Below are 15087 nucleotides of genomic sequence, written 5' to 3' on the forward strand. Positions count from 1 at the left end.
CCAGTTACGAGCCAAGCTAGTTTTGTTAGGATCAGAGCTGAGTTGAGATTGGAAGGCAATTAGAATTGTTTGATCGGTGAAATGGTTGGAAGATTCGGCCCACCCGAGCATGCATGAATGCAGTGACAACAAACCCCAAGAGCAAGAGAATGGACGACCTTTCTGCCATCATGTGTGCTCAAAGGAGATAAAAGTTGGAGAGAAAGGTCGGGTCTCCCATCATGTGTGAGCAAAGGAGAACACCGACCTTTCTTTTTCACTTTCTTGTGCAAAGGACAAGAAGGTATTTAAGAAGCGAACACATCCACAAAAAACAACAAATGGCTAAAGATCAGCTTCTGGTGGTCCAGCTAACCACGAATCAAACCATACTTCCAATTCATAATGGACCCAAAATACATTGACAAAATAACCACAGAAAAAGCCTAACCCTACTCTAGTAAGGCTTTTTATTCATAGTTTGCCAACTCCCCAAAATTCATAAAGAGATCTCGTACAAGTAAAATTTACAAGATTAAAAATAATACATTAAATCCATTTTATAGTAAAACGAGAACTACAATTTAACATATTACATCCAACTACATTAGCTTATGAGTTTTAAGTTTGTAAGATTTATTTGTGAACTAAACATTTATCTTCATGTTATGTTGATCCAAGATAGGTTGACGTTGGTAGATTGACACAATCAACTTTTGCATGTGGGAGTAGCAAGAGATCAGACCAATATTGTTCTAAGAGTGGGACGGTGGTTAGTGCTTCTACAGAGAGAAAAGCAACTTATTAATGCAGTTTGCGGACGCAGCAATAGAACCATCAAAAAGCGAAGGCAGTGCTACTTTTAACAAAATGACGGAAACGGCTGACATGACGTTAACTGCAAGAAGCCACCGTGAGTGGTGCCAAAGAACACTTTCCGATTACTAGAACTATTATTTTCATGAAATAAATAAATTCTACTAACTCGAGGAGTAGATTCGTTTCGACATTGCAAGTCACTTCGGGTAAAATGCTCTTGCTAACAAAATGGTTTGTAATGAAAACCGAGCTGCCAAAATGCACTTTCGGAAGTTATACGCGAAAGACTTTTAAGGCACACGAACCTCCACATATTATTTCTTAACCATAATCTTTTTCCTTTATCGTTGCTTCCACTACCTCTCTTCCCAATATTTTTACCCAAATTGACGCTGAAAATCCAGAATTTACACTTAAATCCTGTGGATTTTTTTCCCTACACGTATATGCAAAACTTAGCATGACTATCCAAGTTCACTCGGGCCAACCTTTTTTTTTTTGGGTAAAAGCAAATAACAATAGTCCTGTGTCACAACGCAATCAATTAACCAGAGAACCCAGATATGTACTCACAGAGCAAGTGGCACATTAACTAAGCCAAGGCTTGAGCCATTATAGAACGATGAGATAGCTGCCGCTCATAAAGCTCCCGAAATATATGGTATTTGGCATCATGGTACTTCTTCACCTTTGGGTCTGTAGATGGATGAATGACCTGCCGTAATTCAGACATGTAAAAATACAAATGAAACCAGAATAACGGATTCCAAAATCTTTTAAGTTTGAGAGAGCAAGATGCTAGGTGATATTCTATCGGCAGCAGTGGCAATTCATCATTGATAATTCTTTCTTATGGCTGCGTTTATCTCAGTAGTTAGGCTCTTTTCTCTTACTCATAGCACAGCTAGTAATCTAGAAATATGCAAGGATACAGGCAGTCTCCATAATATATGGTAAATTCACTCATGCACTTAAAACAGTACTTATGAGTCCACGCTTGCCCTTTATGATAAATAAGATTGATATATTCAAACCAACAGACCCAGGTCAATCACGGACAAATATCACCCTAGGATTCATATACAGCCTGACAAAACAAAGACATGCATACGTACATGCATATAGTTGGCGTGCATGCGCGCACCGTAGGATTCATATCTATACATAGCATGTAGAGACGTTATATGCACACACACACATATATACATATAACATCTAACATGCTATCATGTTGCTTTTGCAAGCTTGACGTATAAAACTCCTCTAAATAAAGGCCAAAAACAATGAAGATTCCAGAAATGATTGAATAAAGAAATTAAAACAAGAGGAAAAGAACCATTATGCATACCTGACCAGCTGCATTCAGGGCCCTCATGGCCTCATTCAGACTAGAATATTTCCTTGCAGCAACCGCACTGAGAATGGCAGCACCCAGAAGCACAGACTCGCTCTCTCGTGGAAGAATTATAGGGCAGCCTACAACAATCATGAACGAGTAGGATAAGGCTTTATATATATATATATTTATAAGTAAGAAGAATTTATTAATCCACATAATTAGGCAAAGCCAAGTACACAGTAAGTGTACAAGAGAAAAACCTAATTACAAGCTAAGTGCTGTGAAAAACAGCATAAAAGTCATTATTAAAGCTAGTCCCATTCATAAAATAGCCGAAGTCATCAATATGTATAGTTTATGCTTAAAAGAAGCTAAATAGAACATTCAAGACCTTCTTCATGACTTGTCTTCACTTGTATATTTAACAGAAAATTCTTTATCGGAAGGTCAGCCATAAAGCAGTGCAGTTGATATATTCATCATACTATTCATATTTGTAAAGTTCATAAGTTTTATTTGTAGGGGTACATGTCATATATGATATAGGTTTTTCTTATGGTCTAAGTGTGCTTTCTAGTCTTTAAGTTATCAGCTTTATTAGGTAATTTACCAAGTCTATTTAATTTTATCTTTTGTTTTTTACATGTTTCCGGCTTGTGGTATGCTTTCTTTTTCTCTTCATTCCCTTTAGTTCTCAGCATGCTATCAGTCTTGCTCCATACTACTATTCTCTGCTATAGGGTCTCTGTTAACCATTCTACAGAATTATACAATGAAATCAACACCCACAACCATCAAGTTCATTTCCCATCAACTTAGGATCATCCAACCGCCTTTCCTATGCAAAGCAAACCCTAACTAAGAGATTCTCTAGGCTAAAATTGCCGCCCGCTAAGCTTATGATTCAGTTTGAAGGACAATCAACAAACTGTAAGTTACAAAAATTATTTCCTAAAGAGAAGGATTAGTTATCCCAAATAATAAAGTGAAGAGAAAACAAATGAAAAGAAACCACAACATATTGATCATAAATGCCCCCCCTCCCCTCGCGAGTGCGCGCGCACACACACACACACAAGCACAAAGGAAGAGAGAGAAACCAAGGATATCCGCATGTTCTTGAATGAATAAGGGGTTCTTTGCAAGGCCACCACATGCAAGTATTGTGTCGATCTGTGAAACAAAACAACAGAAGAAAACAAGTTTAGGAAGAACAAAAGTTTCAAAAAGCATCGACCCATTCAACAGAAATATCTGGAAAGGTCCATAAGATGCATATCTAATTCCAAGTCTCTACGGAGCAGAAGGGTCCATATTCTTACATTGTGACCATGGGCATTGCAATGCTCTACAATATGACGTGTGCCATATGCAATACCCTGTAGGGTAGCCAGGTATAGAAGAGCTAATTGCTTCTCACTAGAGTCAAGCGTTAAGCCACAGACCACTCCTTTTGATTTGGGGTCTGCAAGAGGAGACCTGAGACATAACACATTTAGCAGCTTAAATTTTGGAAGAAAAGTTTTGGCACTATGGGCTGAGAGATCAAGCTTGGCTCTATAACCATTTACCTGTTCCCATGGAAGTCAGGGAGGACATGCATATCTTCAGTCAAAGAAGCAAGAAATGGACGCTTCAGATCAAGCATCGTTGTTTCCAATATCTCATTCAGAAGTTCAAACACAGAAATATCTGGAAGATTATGAAGGAAACATAGATAAAGCTATGTTAGGCTTCTTATGCAAAGACATTCATAAAAAAGTCCAGAAACCTAAATTGAGCGAACAATCTCACTTCTAGAAGCAGCACGATTAGCAAGGGATGGAGATGCAACATGGTTTTCAATTACATGATCCAATAATGCACCAGTAGCACTCTGACCACCTTCTGTGAGCCAATACTCAGGTACCATAGCTAAACATGTAGAAAAAACAGAAACAGATGATTACGCTACTACTTGTAGATACCAAATTATCAGCTGCAAAACTACTTTTTTTTTTATTGGTTATCAGCAGCAAAACTACTTATCTCATACAAAGGACATCAAGTTATAGAATTTTCTTTTCTTTTCTTTTATTCTTATTATTATTTTTTTAAAAAGCATCCCTCGCAATTTACTAATCAAGTATCTTTGTACGACGAGGAAAATCTTAAGTGTTCCATGCCACAAAAAATCACATTGTTCACTTAATGTTGTCTTACATTAGGAGGGAATGAGGATAGGACATGCTAGGACAGGATTATAATAGGATGTGTTAGGATTTCCAAGGTTCTTCAGCACGTCAACTTTCAAACATGATCCAATCCCTTCAGCCAAATACTGAACATGAAGTTCCAGAAACGTACCTGACCAGAATGGTCCCCAAACTCCTGGAATGAACAACTTGCTCCGTGATACAGCCATATGGCAAGTAGAAGTTCCACAGACTAAAACCATCCGGTGGCATATAGCTTCCATATCATCCTCTGAAGACATAGGAAAATATCATTTTTTAATATGCATATACATTATGCTAAATTAAGCTACTATATCATGATATAATATAATCTTTCGATAAGCCATAACCTTTAGCATCAGAAGCTAACTGTGGTACACTTTCCATTACCCCCACACCACCAGCATGAGCATCAATCAACGAAGTCCCAACAGGAATTCCTGCTACAAGACCCAGTTCCTGGAAATTCAAATGACTTAGGTAAGTAACAAACTAACCAGAAGATATGTGTCAATAGTATCAACTTAAAGCACCCTCCAAAAGCCACAGAAATTGGGATGTGTCGCATTTTAGTGCAACTGAATAAATATGTTTGTTTTGCTAGTGGACCTCAAGGGACGCCAGTTGAAATCAATGTGAAATCTTCAGTACAAAATTTCTTGCCTTCGCGGCAGCTGGAGTAAGACCAGAACCCAAAGGATGGCCAGGGTAAGCTACACTTCGTCCTGTTGACATTGTTCATTGCCATGTTACAGAAGCAGCAGGAATAGCAGAGTACAATAAAGAATTAAAATTGGGACTATTTTTTTATTACAAAAAGTAGATTATAGACTTTACCTAATAACCATTCAACAAATGATTATTAATTACTCAAAGTTTACCTGTATAAAAAATAAAGAACGAAGAGAGGAGATCTATTTCAGGAATACTACTACAAATAGGAACACAATTATTAGAGTACAGATATCCAGATCAACCACCAAAGGCTTTCTTTACTTTTTCATTACTTTTTTTTTTATGAGTGAGAAAATAACTCTAGCAAACTGAATACATAATGCTCATGTCTTGGCAGTTCTTTTATTGGCACTGAGTGTCCGGAACAAAGTCCCAACATGAAAAAACAGATTCAACTGTTCAAAGAAAGGTCGAAGGATTCTTTCCTCTTTAATTATCAAAAAAAAGAAAGGTCGAAGGATTCTAAGAATAGGATCAGCCCAGGAGTACCCAAATATTTATATCCATCTGTAAAACCATCGGCATACTTGTGCAAGAAAAGTAATTAGTTTTTCCCTTTGTCACACACACACTACGCCATTGTTCCACTCACAATGTCACTGTATGGTGGGAGTTTTGCGAAGATTAAGCTAAAACTAACCAAATATACAGTTCCCATAAAGTTATTACTATATAAGCATCTGTCGGCCATTCCCCAGTTATCATTTGACTTGGGGACTACCTCTCCAAAGATTACAAAAAAATGCTAACCTGTTCAGATATTATTCATTTTCAATCATCAACACTTGACAGAATATCAACTGTGTAAAAATCATAGGATTTGAAATATGTTAGACATAGTGGTCATGAAGTCCCATCACCAAATAATAAACAATAAAGAAATTGTGCAACAAGCATACCTATCTTCGCATGATGCCCATCTACAAGATCACCTAATCCAATCTCCTCCCAGAAGTCATCATCCCATCCACAAGCTTCCATATCGCGGGAATCTTTTTCACTGCCTTGATGCATGTGTGCATGCCCAAGATAAGTCCATTTGCACACTGTGGTGCATAAACTCCGAGTATCATCTCCTGTTGCCCTAGAAGAATACAAAAAATCAGGGTAATCTTCAAGCTGCAATCCAATTTGACTTGCACATAAGAAAAATACCAGGACGTTCAAGGAGATATACTCAAGACTGGCATACTTCTAGTACCTGTATGACAACCAATCGCTCAAGTCCATCCACCTGAACACCATTGACCATGATTCTTGCAAGTTTTCTTTCACCCATAGAAGCTGAAAATATTAGACCGTATCAGAAAATTGTCAAAAGAGAAACAGTATTTGCTACCCAAATTTTTTTTTTTTTAAATAATAGATGTAGTTGATTGCCATGCTAGTTAGAATCTAACTGCCTCACCAACGTACATTTTATACAATTTTATTTTGACGAAGAAATGAAATATGGGGATCTTTACGATGGTCATCAGCCTTTTTCAACAGTATCATTCATGACCCTGCATGCCCAGAATCACTGTTTTTAACTTATCAACAGACTCAAATTTCTAGATTTGCCATTTTGCTTGTCAACAAGCCTGACAAGTTTCTGGATGCTCCACCAACTCTTTGGGTAGTGACTGCTGTATACGTCCCCTACAGTCTTAGGTTAGGTTTGGATAGTAAGTTGAGATGAAAGTTAAAAGTTTAATAAAATATTATTAGAATGTTATTTTTTAATATTATTATTGTTTTGGGATCTGAAAATGTTGAATTTTTTATTATATTTTATGTGAGAATTTGTGAAAGTTATAATGATGAGATGAGATGGGTTGAGAGTGTTTCTCAATCCAAATTGAGCCTTTAGTTTCAGTTTTCACAGCAAAAACCCAAACTACTTCTGTGTTCAAGTACATCAAAATCGCTCACATACCTTGTTCTATGTTGCACATTGAGCAAGGACAATGATGCTGGTGGTTCAATTCATATTCAAGTTCCTTAAATTAATGAAAAACTTACTGACATCAATTGTGCAAGTTGTTTCATGCTACAAAACTATATTTTGTTATTTTAGTTTTCAAGTAGCACGACACTGATCAAGTTAAGAATAAAGGTTCTTTAAAAGATCTTCAGTATTAAGACCCAACTACGAGGAAATCATAAGAAAAATGTACAAACCATATTTCTTGTGTTTCCATGAAATCTTCCATACTTGGTCAACCACCACTTTATTTTAAAAATACAAAATAAAAATTCCATGCAATCTATGTGTCTAACTTTGGGAAATATGATAAGTGGCTGCAAATCAACTAAGGCCCATTTAGAGATAAAAGTTCACCCTATAAACACAAAGCAGACCAATTGCTCTTAGAATCCAACACGATGATAACGACAACAACTACCATGCATCTGGAATCTTGCTAATGTAAAACACATAACACACGGTTGTATAGTGCAAAAGCCATGATATTAGATTGTACAGATCATAGAAGTACCTTTGGAGGCTGCATCTCCGGGGAAAGGGATCCACCACAGTACTGTAACACCGGTGAATTGCGGGAATTGATCCTTTCAGCCTGTTCTACAGCTCTATGGTCCATCCATACTATGACATTTCTTCTTGAATCACCACTCCAAGAAACTGTGACAGGAGAGCCATCGGCATCCACGGCAACTGAAAGATGTAATAAGAAACTTATGACAGAGTTTTCTTTTTCAAAATAATATGCCAAAGCAAGCTACCTGCAATTACATACCAAGAGAGCAAGTGGCTGCAAATCCCAAACCCTTCACTTCGCCAGCCACAACATCAGCAAGGGAGCATGCTGATTTCACAGCCGCACAAATGGCATGCCATATATCAGTGGAAGATTGCTGGTTTGGAAAATAAATTTTGTCAAAGATCTATATCCCACGTTTAATACACATCTATTGCTTTGCTCGACAATTATATTGACCTTCGAATGACCTCCCACGTTACAGGTGACTAGGTGCATATAGCTATAAGCCTATATCATAGATACGGCAGCTTTAATTCAGAACCGTGCCCAAAAACGGAACCGAATCTCCCATTTCACTTTAAATGGATAATAGGATCTTTATCCAATTAACTAATATCGGTGTTAATGAATTTCAATGGCTCGCTACCATTACCTCAACGCAGTTTCCGTCTTTCCAAATCTGTATCGGGCTACTAGAAGAACCCAGAAGCTTCCCATCCTCATCAAACAGACCTGCATGAAGAAGCCGAAGGCAACAAAGAATTCGTACCGTTTAAGGAGTTTAGTGACTACAATTAACATTCTTCACAAAGATGCATCAAACTCGGAAATACGCGGAGTAGCAGTCCTATTAACATAGGGATCATCTCACCAAAACATAAAAATCAATCAATACAGAGAAAGTCGTTACATATTTATTATATATGTAAAGAGGAGAGAAAATACCTGCGCGGGCGCTGCCGGTGCCGACATCGACGCCGAGAAAGATGGTGCGGGAAGGGGCGGAATCGGGTGTGGCGGTGGAGGTGACCATTTCGAGGAAGGAGGACCGAGAGTGTAGAAGTGGGGTTGTTTCGGACCACCCTCTTCTCTTACCAGACATTTGCTTGCTTTGCTTATTCTCCCTTTTATCCACTTTGCCTCTCTTTATCTTTCGTGATTTGTTTGGATGATTCGAGGATTATACGTCTAATCATCACCTCTTTTTGATCTTCTTCGATGCATAAAGATTTGGAAATTTCCTTCTGCAGATTGTCCGTATCGTTTATAACGGACTGAAAGATTTGGATCTCGACGGTCTCGTGGTAAGTAAAGGTCCTCCCGGATCTTCTACGGTAAACATTTTGTTTGGGATGAATTCATATTAAAATTAAAAATTAAATAATATATTTTTAAAATATATATTTTTAAAAAAAAAATTTTTTTTTTTTAAATAATTGTATGTTAAATTTGTGTTTAGAAGACAAATTTAAATACTGGATTGTGGGATTTTAGTTTCTCTTTCTTTCGTTCATTTTCAATAAATTATATTTTAAACTTTTATAATGATAATTATTTCACATGATAAATAGGCAATTTATTTCTTAAGGGAAGACGTGTCATGCCGAGACCTACTTATTTAGTATAAAATTTTGAAAAATGTTTTGACCACAAAAAAAAAAAAAAATTACAAAAGTAAATCTACAAAAACAAATAGTTTGATGCGGTATGTCGAAATGTAAAATTAATTTTATTGTAAACTATATCTAATAGACTACGTTAAATTATAATAATTTATAAATTTATTTTTATGAAATATTTTTATGGTCTTAGCACTTCTCTAAATTTTTTTAACCAAAAATAGCACTTAATATAAATGTACTCATTTTTTCTAGGATTTTTAATTAATAAAAGGAAAAAAAAATCTAAATAGTAAAATAGTAGTAAATGAAATGTAAATATATCATTATCCATCCAAAAATTAGAAAGCATCTCGACTATAATTTTTTTTTTATCCGTCAACAATATTTTATTGATTATACAAATAAAAAATAGTCCAAATACATTAAATATATATATATATATATATATACACACATATACACACATATATGTATAGGAATGCCTATATGTGATGTTCTAATGACTACCTGCTATCTCTAAAATTCCCCTCATTTGTTAACCGCTCACAATCTTTAAGATACAATATTTAAGATGTGATTTAGATAGTAAGTTAAGATTGTAAGAATTAAGATAAAAGGTAAAAATAAAATAAAATATTATTTTTTAATATTATTATTATTTTAAAAATTAAAAAAATTGAATTGCTTATTATATTTTATATGAAAATTTGATAAAGTTGTAATAATAAAATAAAATAAAATTAAATACTTTTACTATCCAAACGGAACCTAATTCTTGTTATTCCCTTCTATTACTATAATTTTTATACATATGTATTTTATTAATTCGTCAATTGCGAAATCAAACTTGTTTGGGTTAAACATAAAATCAGCACCAGAATTTATGTTTATACAAATCAAGATTATAGGTTTTAACTTTCGCATTATTCATATATTAAGATAAAATAAAATAAAAACTTATAACTAAGCATCTCAGTCAATTTTACATTAAAAATTAAGAAGAGAGTGACGCGTGGCCAAGTACAGAACCAGAGCATCCACCAGGGGAAGCCAAAGTATATAGGTGAAAATATATTAAAATCATGATATCTTAATATATAACAAGATAATATTTAAAAAATATTGAATGATGATAAAATAATATTTATAAAGAGAAATTATTTATACAAGTTTTAAATAGATAAGTCTCATATAAGTCATTGTAAAAAAATCGATATCACCTTAAAAAAGTGTAAAAAAACTATTATTTATTAGTGAGACCTATTATTTTACAAAATACTTGTATGAAATTTGTTTATTTGATACTTATATCTAGTATTACTCATTTATAAAATACTTACAGAATATTTATAACGAAAGAATATTAAATGATGGTAAAAGATAAGATTTTTTATCAAGAAAAATAAAAACCTTTAAAATATCCATGAAGGCGTGAAGAAGGAAAAAATTAGGAGAGTGACACTACAATAGGAGTTTGGATTTTAAACTCATTTCAATTCATCTCATATAATCATTCTAATTTTTATAAATTTTAATATAAAATATAATAAATAATTCAATTTTTTTAAATCTACAAATTATAATAATATTCTAATAATATTTTATTTAATTTTTATTTTAACTCAACTCAATTAAACATTTAAACCAAAATAATCAACTGGGAGAAGCACATTGGTTTGGTGCAGGTCTTCAGCTTATTGCACATCTAAGAAGGGCCTGACGATGGTGAACAACACCAATTATTAGGGTGAGTTTGGTTACCAAACTCATCTCAACTCATCATTACAATTTTTTCAAATCCCAATACAAAATATAATAAACAATTCAACTTTTTCAAATCTCAAAATAATAATAATATTAAAAAATAATATTCTAACAATATTTTATCATCTCAACTCAACTCACTTCAACATCCAAACACAACCTTATCTTCAATAATTCTTCCACCTTTCATTTTGTAAGCTAAATGGACAATAACTTCACGGGTATAAGCTCTTGGAAAGTTCAACTCGTGACCTATTTTTAGAGGGTTTTATTATGAATAAATATAGATAGAAGTTATTATTAAAAACATTTATTTTATACACATGATATGGTATCATCTAGACCATACATCTCTCAAAGTGAGTGTTGAGAATAATCAATTAGAAGTAGTCACGCAGTGAGTATAAAATATGCACTGCTATAATAGTTTCTCTCTAATATTACCCTTTTCTTAATATCTACAATGCAAAAGAAGGAGAATAGATCTCAAGTAGTCAAAAGAGTATTCCTTTTGGGGTGAATTGGATTCACTCGTAGACTAGGCATGGTTTGTTTAGCAAGAGTCTTCCATCTCATTTCATATTATCACATATTTTTTCAATATAAAAATAATACAAACATAAACACCTTTCATTTTTTAATTTTTTTATATAATTATTACATAATCATTACAACTTTTTCAAATTTCAAAATATAACATAAAAAATAATTTAATTTTTTTAAATATCAAAATAAAAATAATCTTAAAAAATTAATATTTTTATTTTATTCAATATTTTATTTATCTGTTTTCAAATTTTCATAAAATATATTAATTCAGATTATTTTACTATTATTTACAAATTATTTTACTATTATTCACATATATCTCATCTCACTATCCATACTATTCTTAAATATAAATAATTCAATATCTCATTATTGATTATTATGGCCCATTTGAATGAATTAAATTAGTCGTAAGTTAACAAAAAAATAAATGGACTTGAGCGGTTGAGCCAATTTTGTGGGGCCAAGCCTGATTTTGATTGGGACCAGACTTTATCTATAAGATGTAGATGTATATGGGAAATATTAAATTTACTTAATAATAACTTATAAAAAATTTATTTATTCGATAAGTATCAATTATTGATATATTAAAAATTTTAAAATTTCAAATGAAAAATAAGAAAATAAATATTATAAGTAAAAATATAAATAAAATTATAAATATATGTAACACTACAATATATATATAGTCAATTTATATACATCAAAGAAGAAGTATCACTATTTTTCAAGTTGGAATTTGAATGTATGTAAAATTTATATTATTAGAAAAACATTATATTATTTATATTATTTTTTTTAGAAAAATCAAAATAGGGGGAGGAAGAAGGGGTCATGGCCGACTCAGCTCCTTCTAGTTCCGTCTCTACGCGTGGCACATCGATGTTTACAACTGACATGTTCTTCGCGAGAGCGGTGCTGCTTGGTGTTTTGAATATGGTAGCGGTGCTGCTTTGTGTTTTGAATATGGTATTGGACGCTGTACTGATTAAGGTATTGAAACGAAATATTTTGATATCGATATTGTTTTAAAATAGCGTTTTGAGATAACATTTTAAAATAGTCAATATATAAATAAATTATATATAAAAATTATATTCTAAAATAATAGTCTATATATAAATAAATTATATATAAATACATATATATAAATTATAAATAGTTTAGTCTGAATTAATAGTTAAAAAATAAACTTGTAGTTTAAAAAAATGAAAAAAAAAACATTGGCCGAAATATCAGCCGGTACGAAATAGATATAGTACCTGTACCGGCCGGACGGCCGGTACGAAAAATTTCAACCGTACTGGCCAGTACGGTATGAAATTCAAAACTATGGTACTACTCCCACCGTTGAGAGCTCCCGCTGGATTACTGCTAGTGGATTTGAAATTTGTTTTGTTTTTTTTTTTATATATTTATATATATATATTTTAATATATTTAAAAAAATAAAAAATTTCATAACATTATTAAAAAATATTTACTTAATTATTAAGTAAAAAAATAATAATAATAAAAAAATAAAAAACTCATAGCAGTAAAAATTAACGATATAAATTAAGAGTGAGAATAGTATTTTCTTCTTTACAATGGTTTACCTTGTATAAAAAAATAATAATAATAAAAAAATTACAACCCGTTACCGGTGTTAGCTGCACCTCACTGACAACGTGTTCATGTTTGGATAACATTTTTCAAAACTCATCGCAATTTTCTTATCAAATAATATTTTAATTTTTAATTTTCAATATTTTTATATATTTATTATTTAATCATTATAACTCTTTTATAAACTTCTGGATAAAACATAAAAATTAATATATTTTTTTTCAAAATAAAAATAATATTAAAAAAAATTAATATAATTTTATGATTTTTTTATTAAATTTTTTCTATCTCGCTTGACAAATTCCAATAAAACATTTTTACCTTGAACTGTTTTATTATTATTTACACAATATTTAATTACTATTCATACAATTATAAATTTTCAAAAGAGCTCTAAACCTCTATTTTTTAGTTTTATATTAAATATTTGAGTAATGTTATTCATCATTCTAATTTCTATCATCTTATGATGTGATATTAGATGATCAAAAATTATTTATTATATTTCACTTGTAAACTTATTATCTAATACCACATCGTGGGATGATGAGAAAATTATGAGAAAATAAATGATGAATAGATTTTTCCTAAATGTTTAAGATTTACTAATTGTGTCAATGAATATAAAACAACGTAAAAATAAAAAGCCAATGATTATTTAAATGAAATGAGATTACAAGTTTATGATTTTTTTTTTTTACTCAGTAGTCATATACTATATACCCGTTGAAAATAAAATAAAAATATAAAAAATAAAAGTAACTGTATGGTGTAAGGCTTTTAAGTAAATTTTTTCTTTTGTGAATAATAGTAAAAGATTTGTGAATAATAGTGAAATAGTTTGAGTTATAATATTTTATTAAATTTTGAAAAATAAAGAGAAATTTAAATAAAAATATTATAAAGTTAAAATATTATTAGAATATAATTTTTATTTTGAGATTTGAAAAAGTTAAATTATTTTTATGTTTTGATTGGAATTTTAAAAAAATTATAATAATTAGATAATGAATAGATAAAAAATATTTATATTTTAAGAATGTTTAGGAATAAAATTATAAAAAATTTTAAGATAAAAAAATACTATTTTGAAACTCACATATTTGATTTAATTTTTAATTTTTACGTTAATGATCTCATCTCAATACTCAATCGGCACCTAAGGGTAGGTTTGGAGGGTGAGATGAGAATTTTGTGTTTTGTTTTGAAGTTTAAAATATTAAGTTTTAATATTATTATTGTATTGGGATTTGAAAAATGTGTATTGAGATTTAAAAAAGTTGAATTGTTTATTATATTTTGTATAAGAATTTTAAAAAAATATAATGATAAAATAAGATGAGATGAAAATTTTATATTTTATTTGATGTCACAAACCTGCCCTAAATCGTGTAGACTATGGTTGGCAGCGTCATGCATTAATCACTCGTTTCATCTGGTCCCCAACATACACAGTACATATCCAACCTAAACTCCTCCCATTATTGAGTTTTGATAGGATTAGTCACTGCACACCGTGACAATGTTCTTTTTCTCTCTCTTTGTTATGTTTTTTTTAGACTTTTATTATATAAGAGCACTTTTCTTAGATTAGTTAAAATTAAAAAATAGTTTTGATAAATATAAAAAAAATTTAACTTTTAACTATTTTATTCACATAAATCTCTACATTTGAATAGATATTTTTTTATTATATAATAATAAAATAATATAAAATAAATTTGATTTTAGTTATTCACATCAAATCTCCACATTATATTATACATTTATTCATTATATAGTAATGAATAACTAATAATTTAAAAAATATTTAATTTTTTTAATTATTAATTTATTTAATTTTATCATATTTTACTATTTTACTTATTATATGTTAATTAATAATCATGTTCTTATTAAATTAATATATCACTAAGTCAAATTAATATATTAATTGTGATAAAATATGTGATAGAAAGAAATAGAGAG

General features: G+C 31.2%; 1 protein-coding gene across 2 annotated transcripts; it reads right to left on the reverse strand.

Annotated features, from left to right (window-relative positions):
- Positions 1–483: 483 nt before the first annotated feature.
- LOC108998884 (FGGY carbohydrate kinase domain-containing protein) lies at positions 484–8905 on the reverse strand. Of its 2 annotated transcripts, XM_035682962.1 has the most exons (16): positions 8520–8859; positions 8227–8306; positions 7830–7947; positions 7569–7747; positions 6290–6372; positions 5988–6172; positions 5017–5078; positions 4704–4812; positions 4484–4603; positions 3932–4051; positions 3709–3829; positions 3460–3616; positions 3238–3310; positions 2147–2274; positions 1372–1513; positions 484–761 (listed from the first exon to the last, which is right to left on the reverse strand). In XM_035682962.1, exons 1-15 carry the CDS (start codon positions 8674–8676, stop codon positions 1391–1393), a joined length of 1815 nt encoding a protein of 604 aa, XP_035538855.1. In that variant the 5' UTR covers positions 8677–8859; the 3' UTR covers positions 484–761; positions 1372–1390. The 2 variants fall into 2 exon arrangements, with proteins under 2 accessions (XP_035538855.1, XP_018831169.1); XM_018975624.2 differs by lacking the exon at positions 484–761 and having other exon boundaries at positions 1028–1513; positions 8520–8905.
- Between the last annotated feature and the right edge of the window lie 6182 nt (positions 8906–15087).

The sequence above is a fragment of the Juglans regia genome, chromosome 11 (assembly GCF_001411555.2).
Source record: "Juglans regia cultivar Chandler chromosome 11, Walnut 2.0, whole genome shotgun sequence".
Lineage (NCBI taxonomy): Eukaryota > Viridiplantae > Streptophyta > Magnoliopsida > Fagales > Juglandaceae > Juglans > Juglans regia.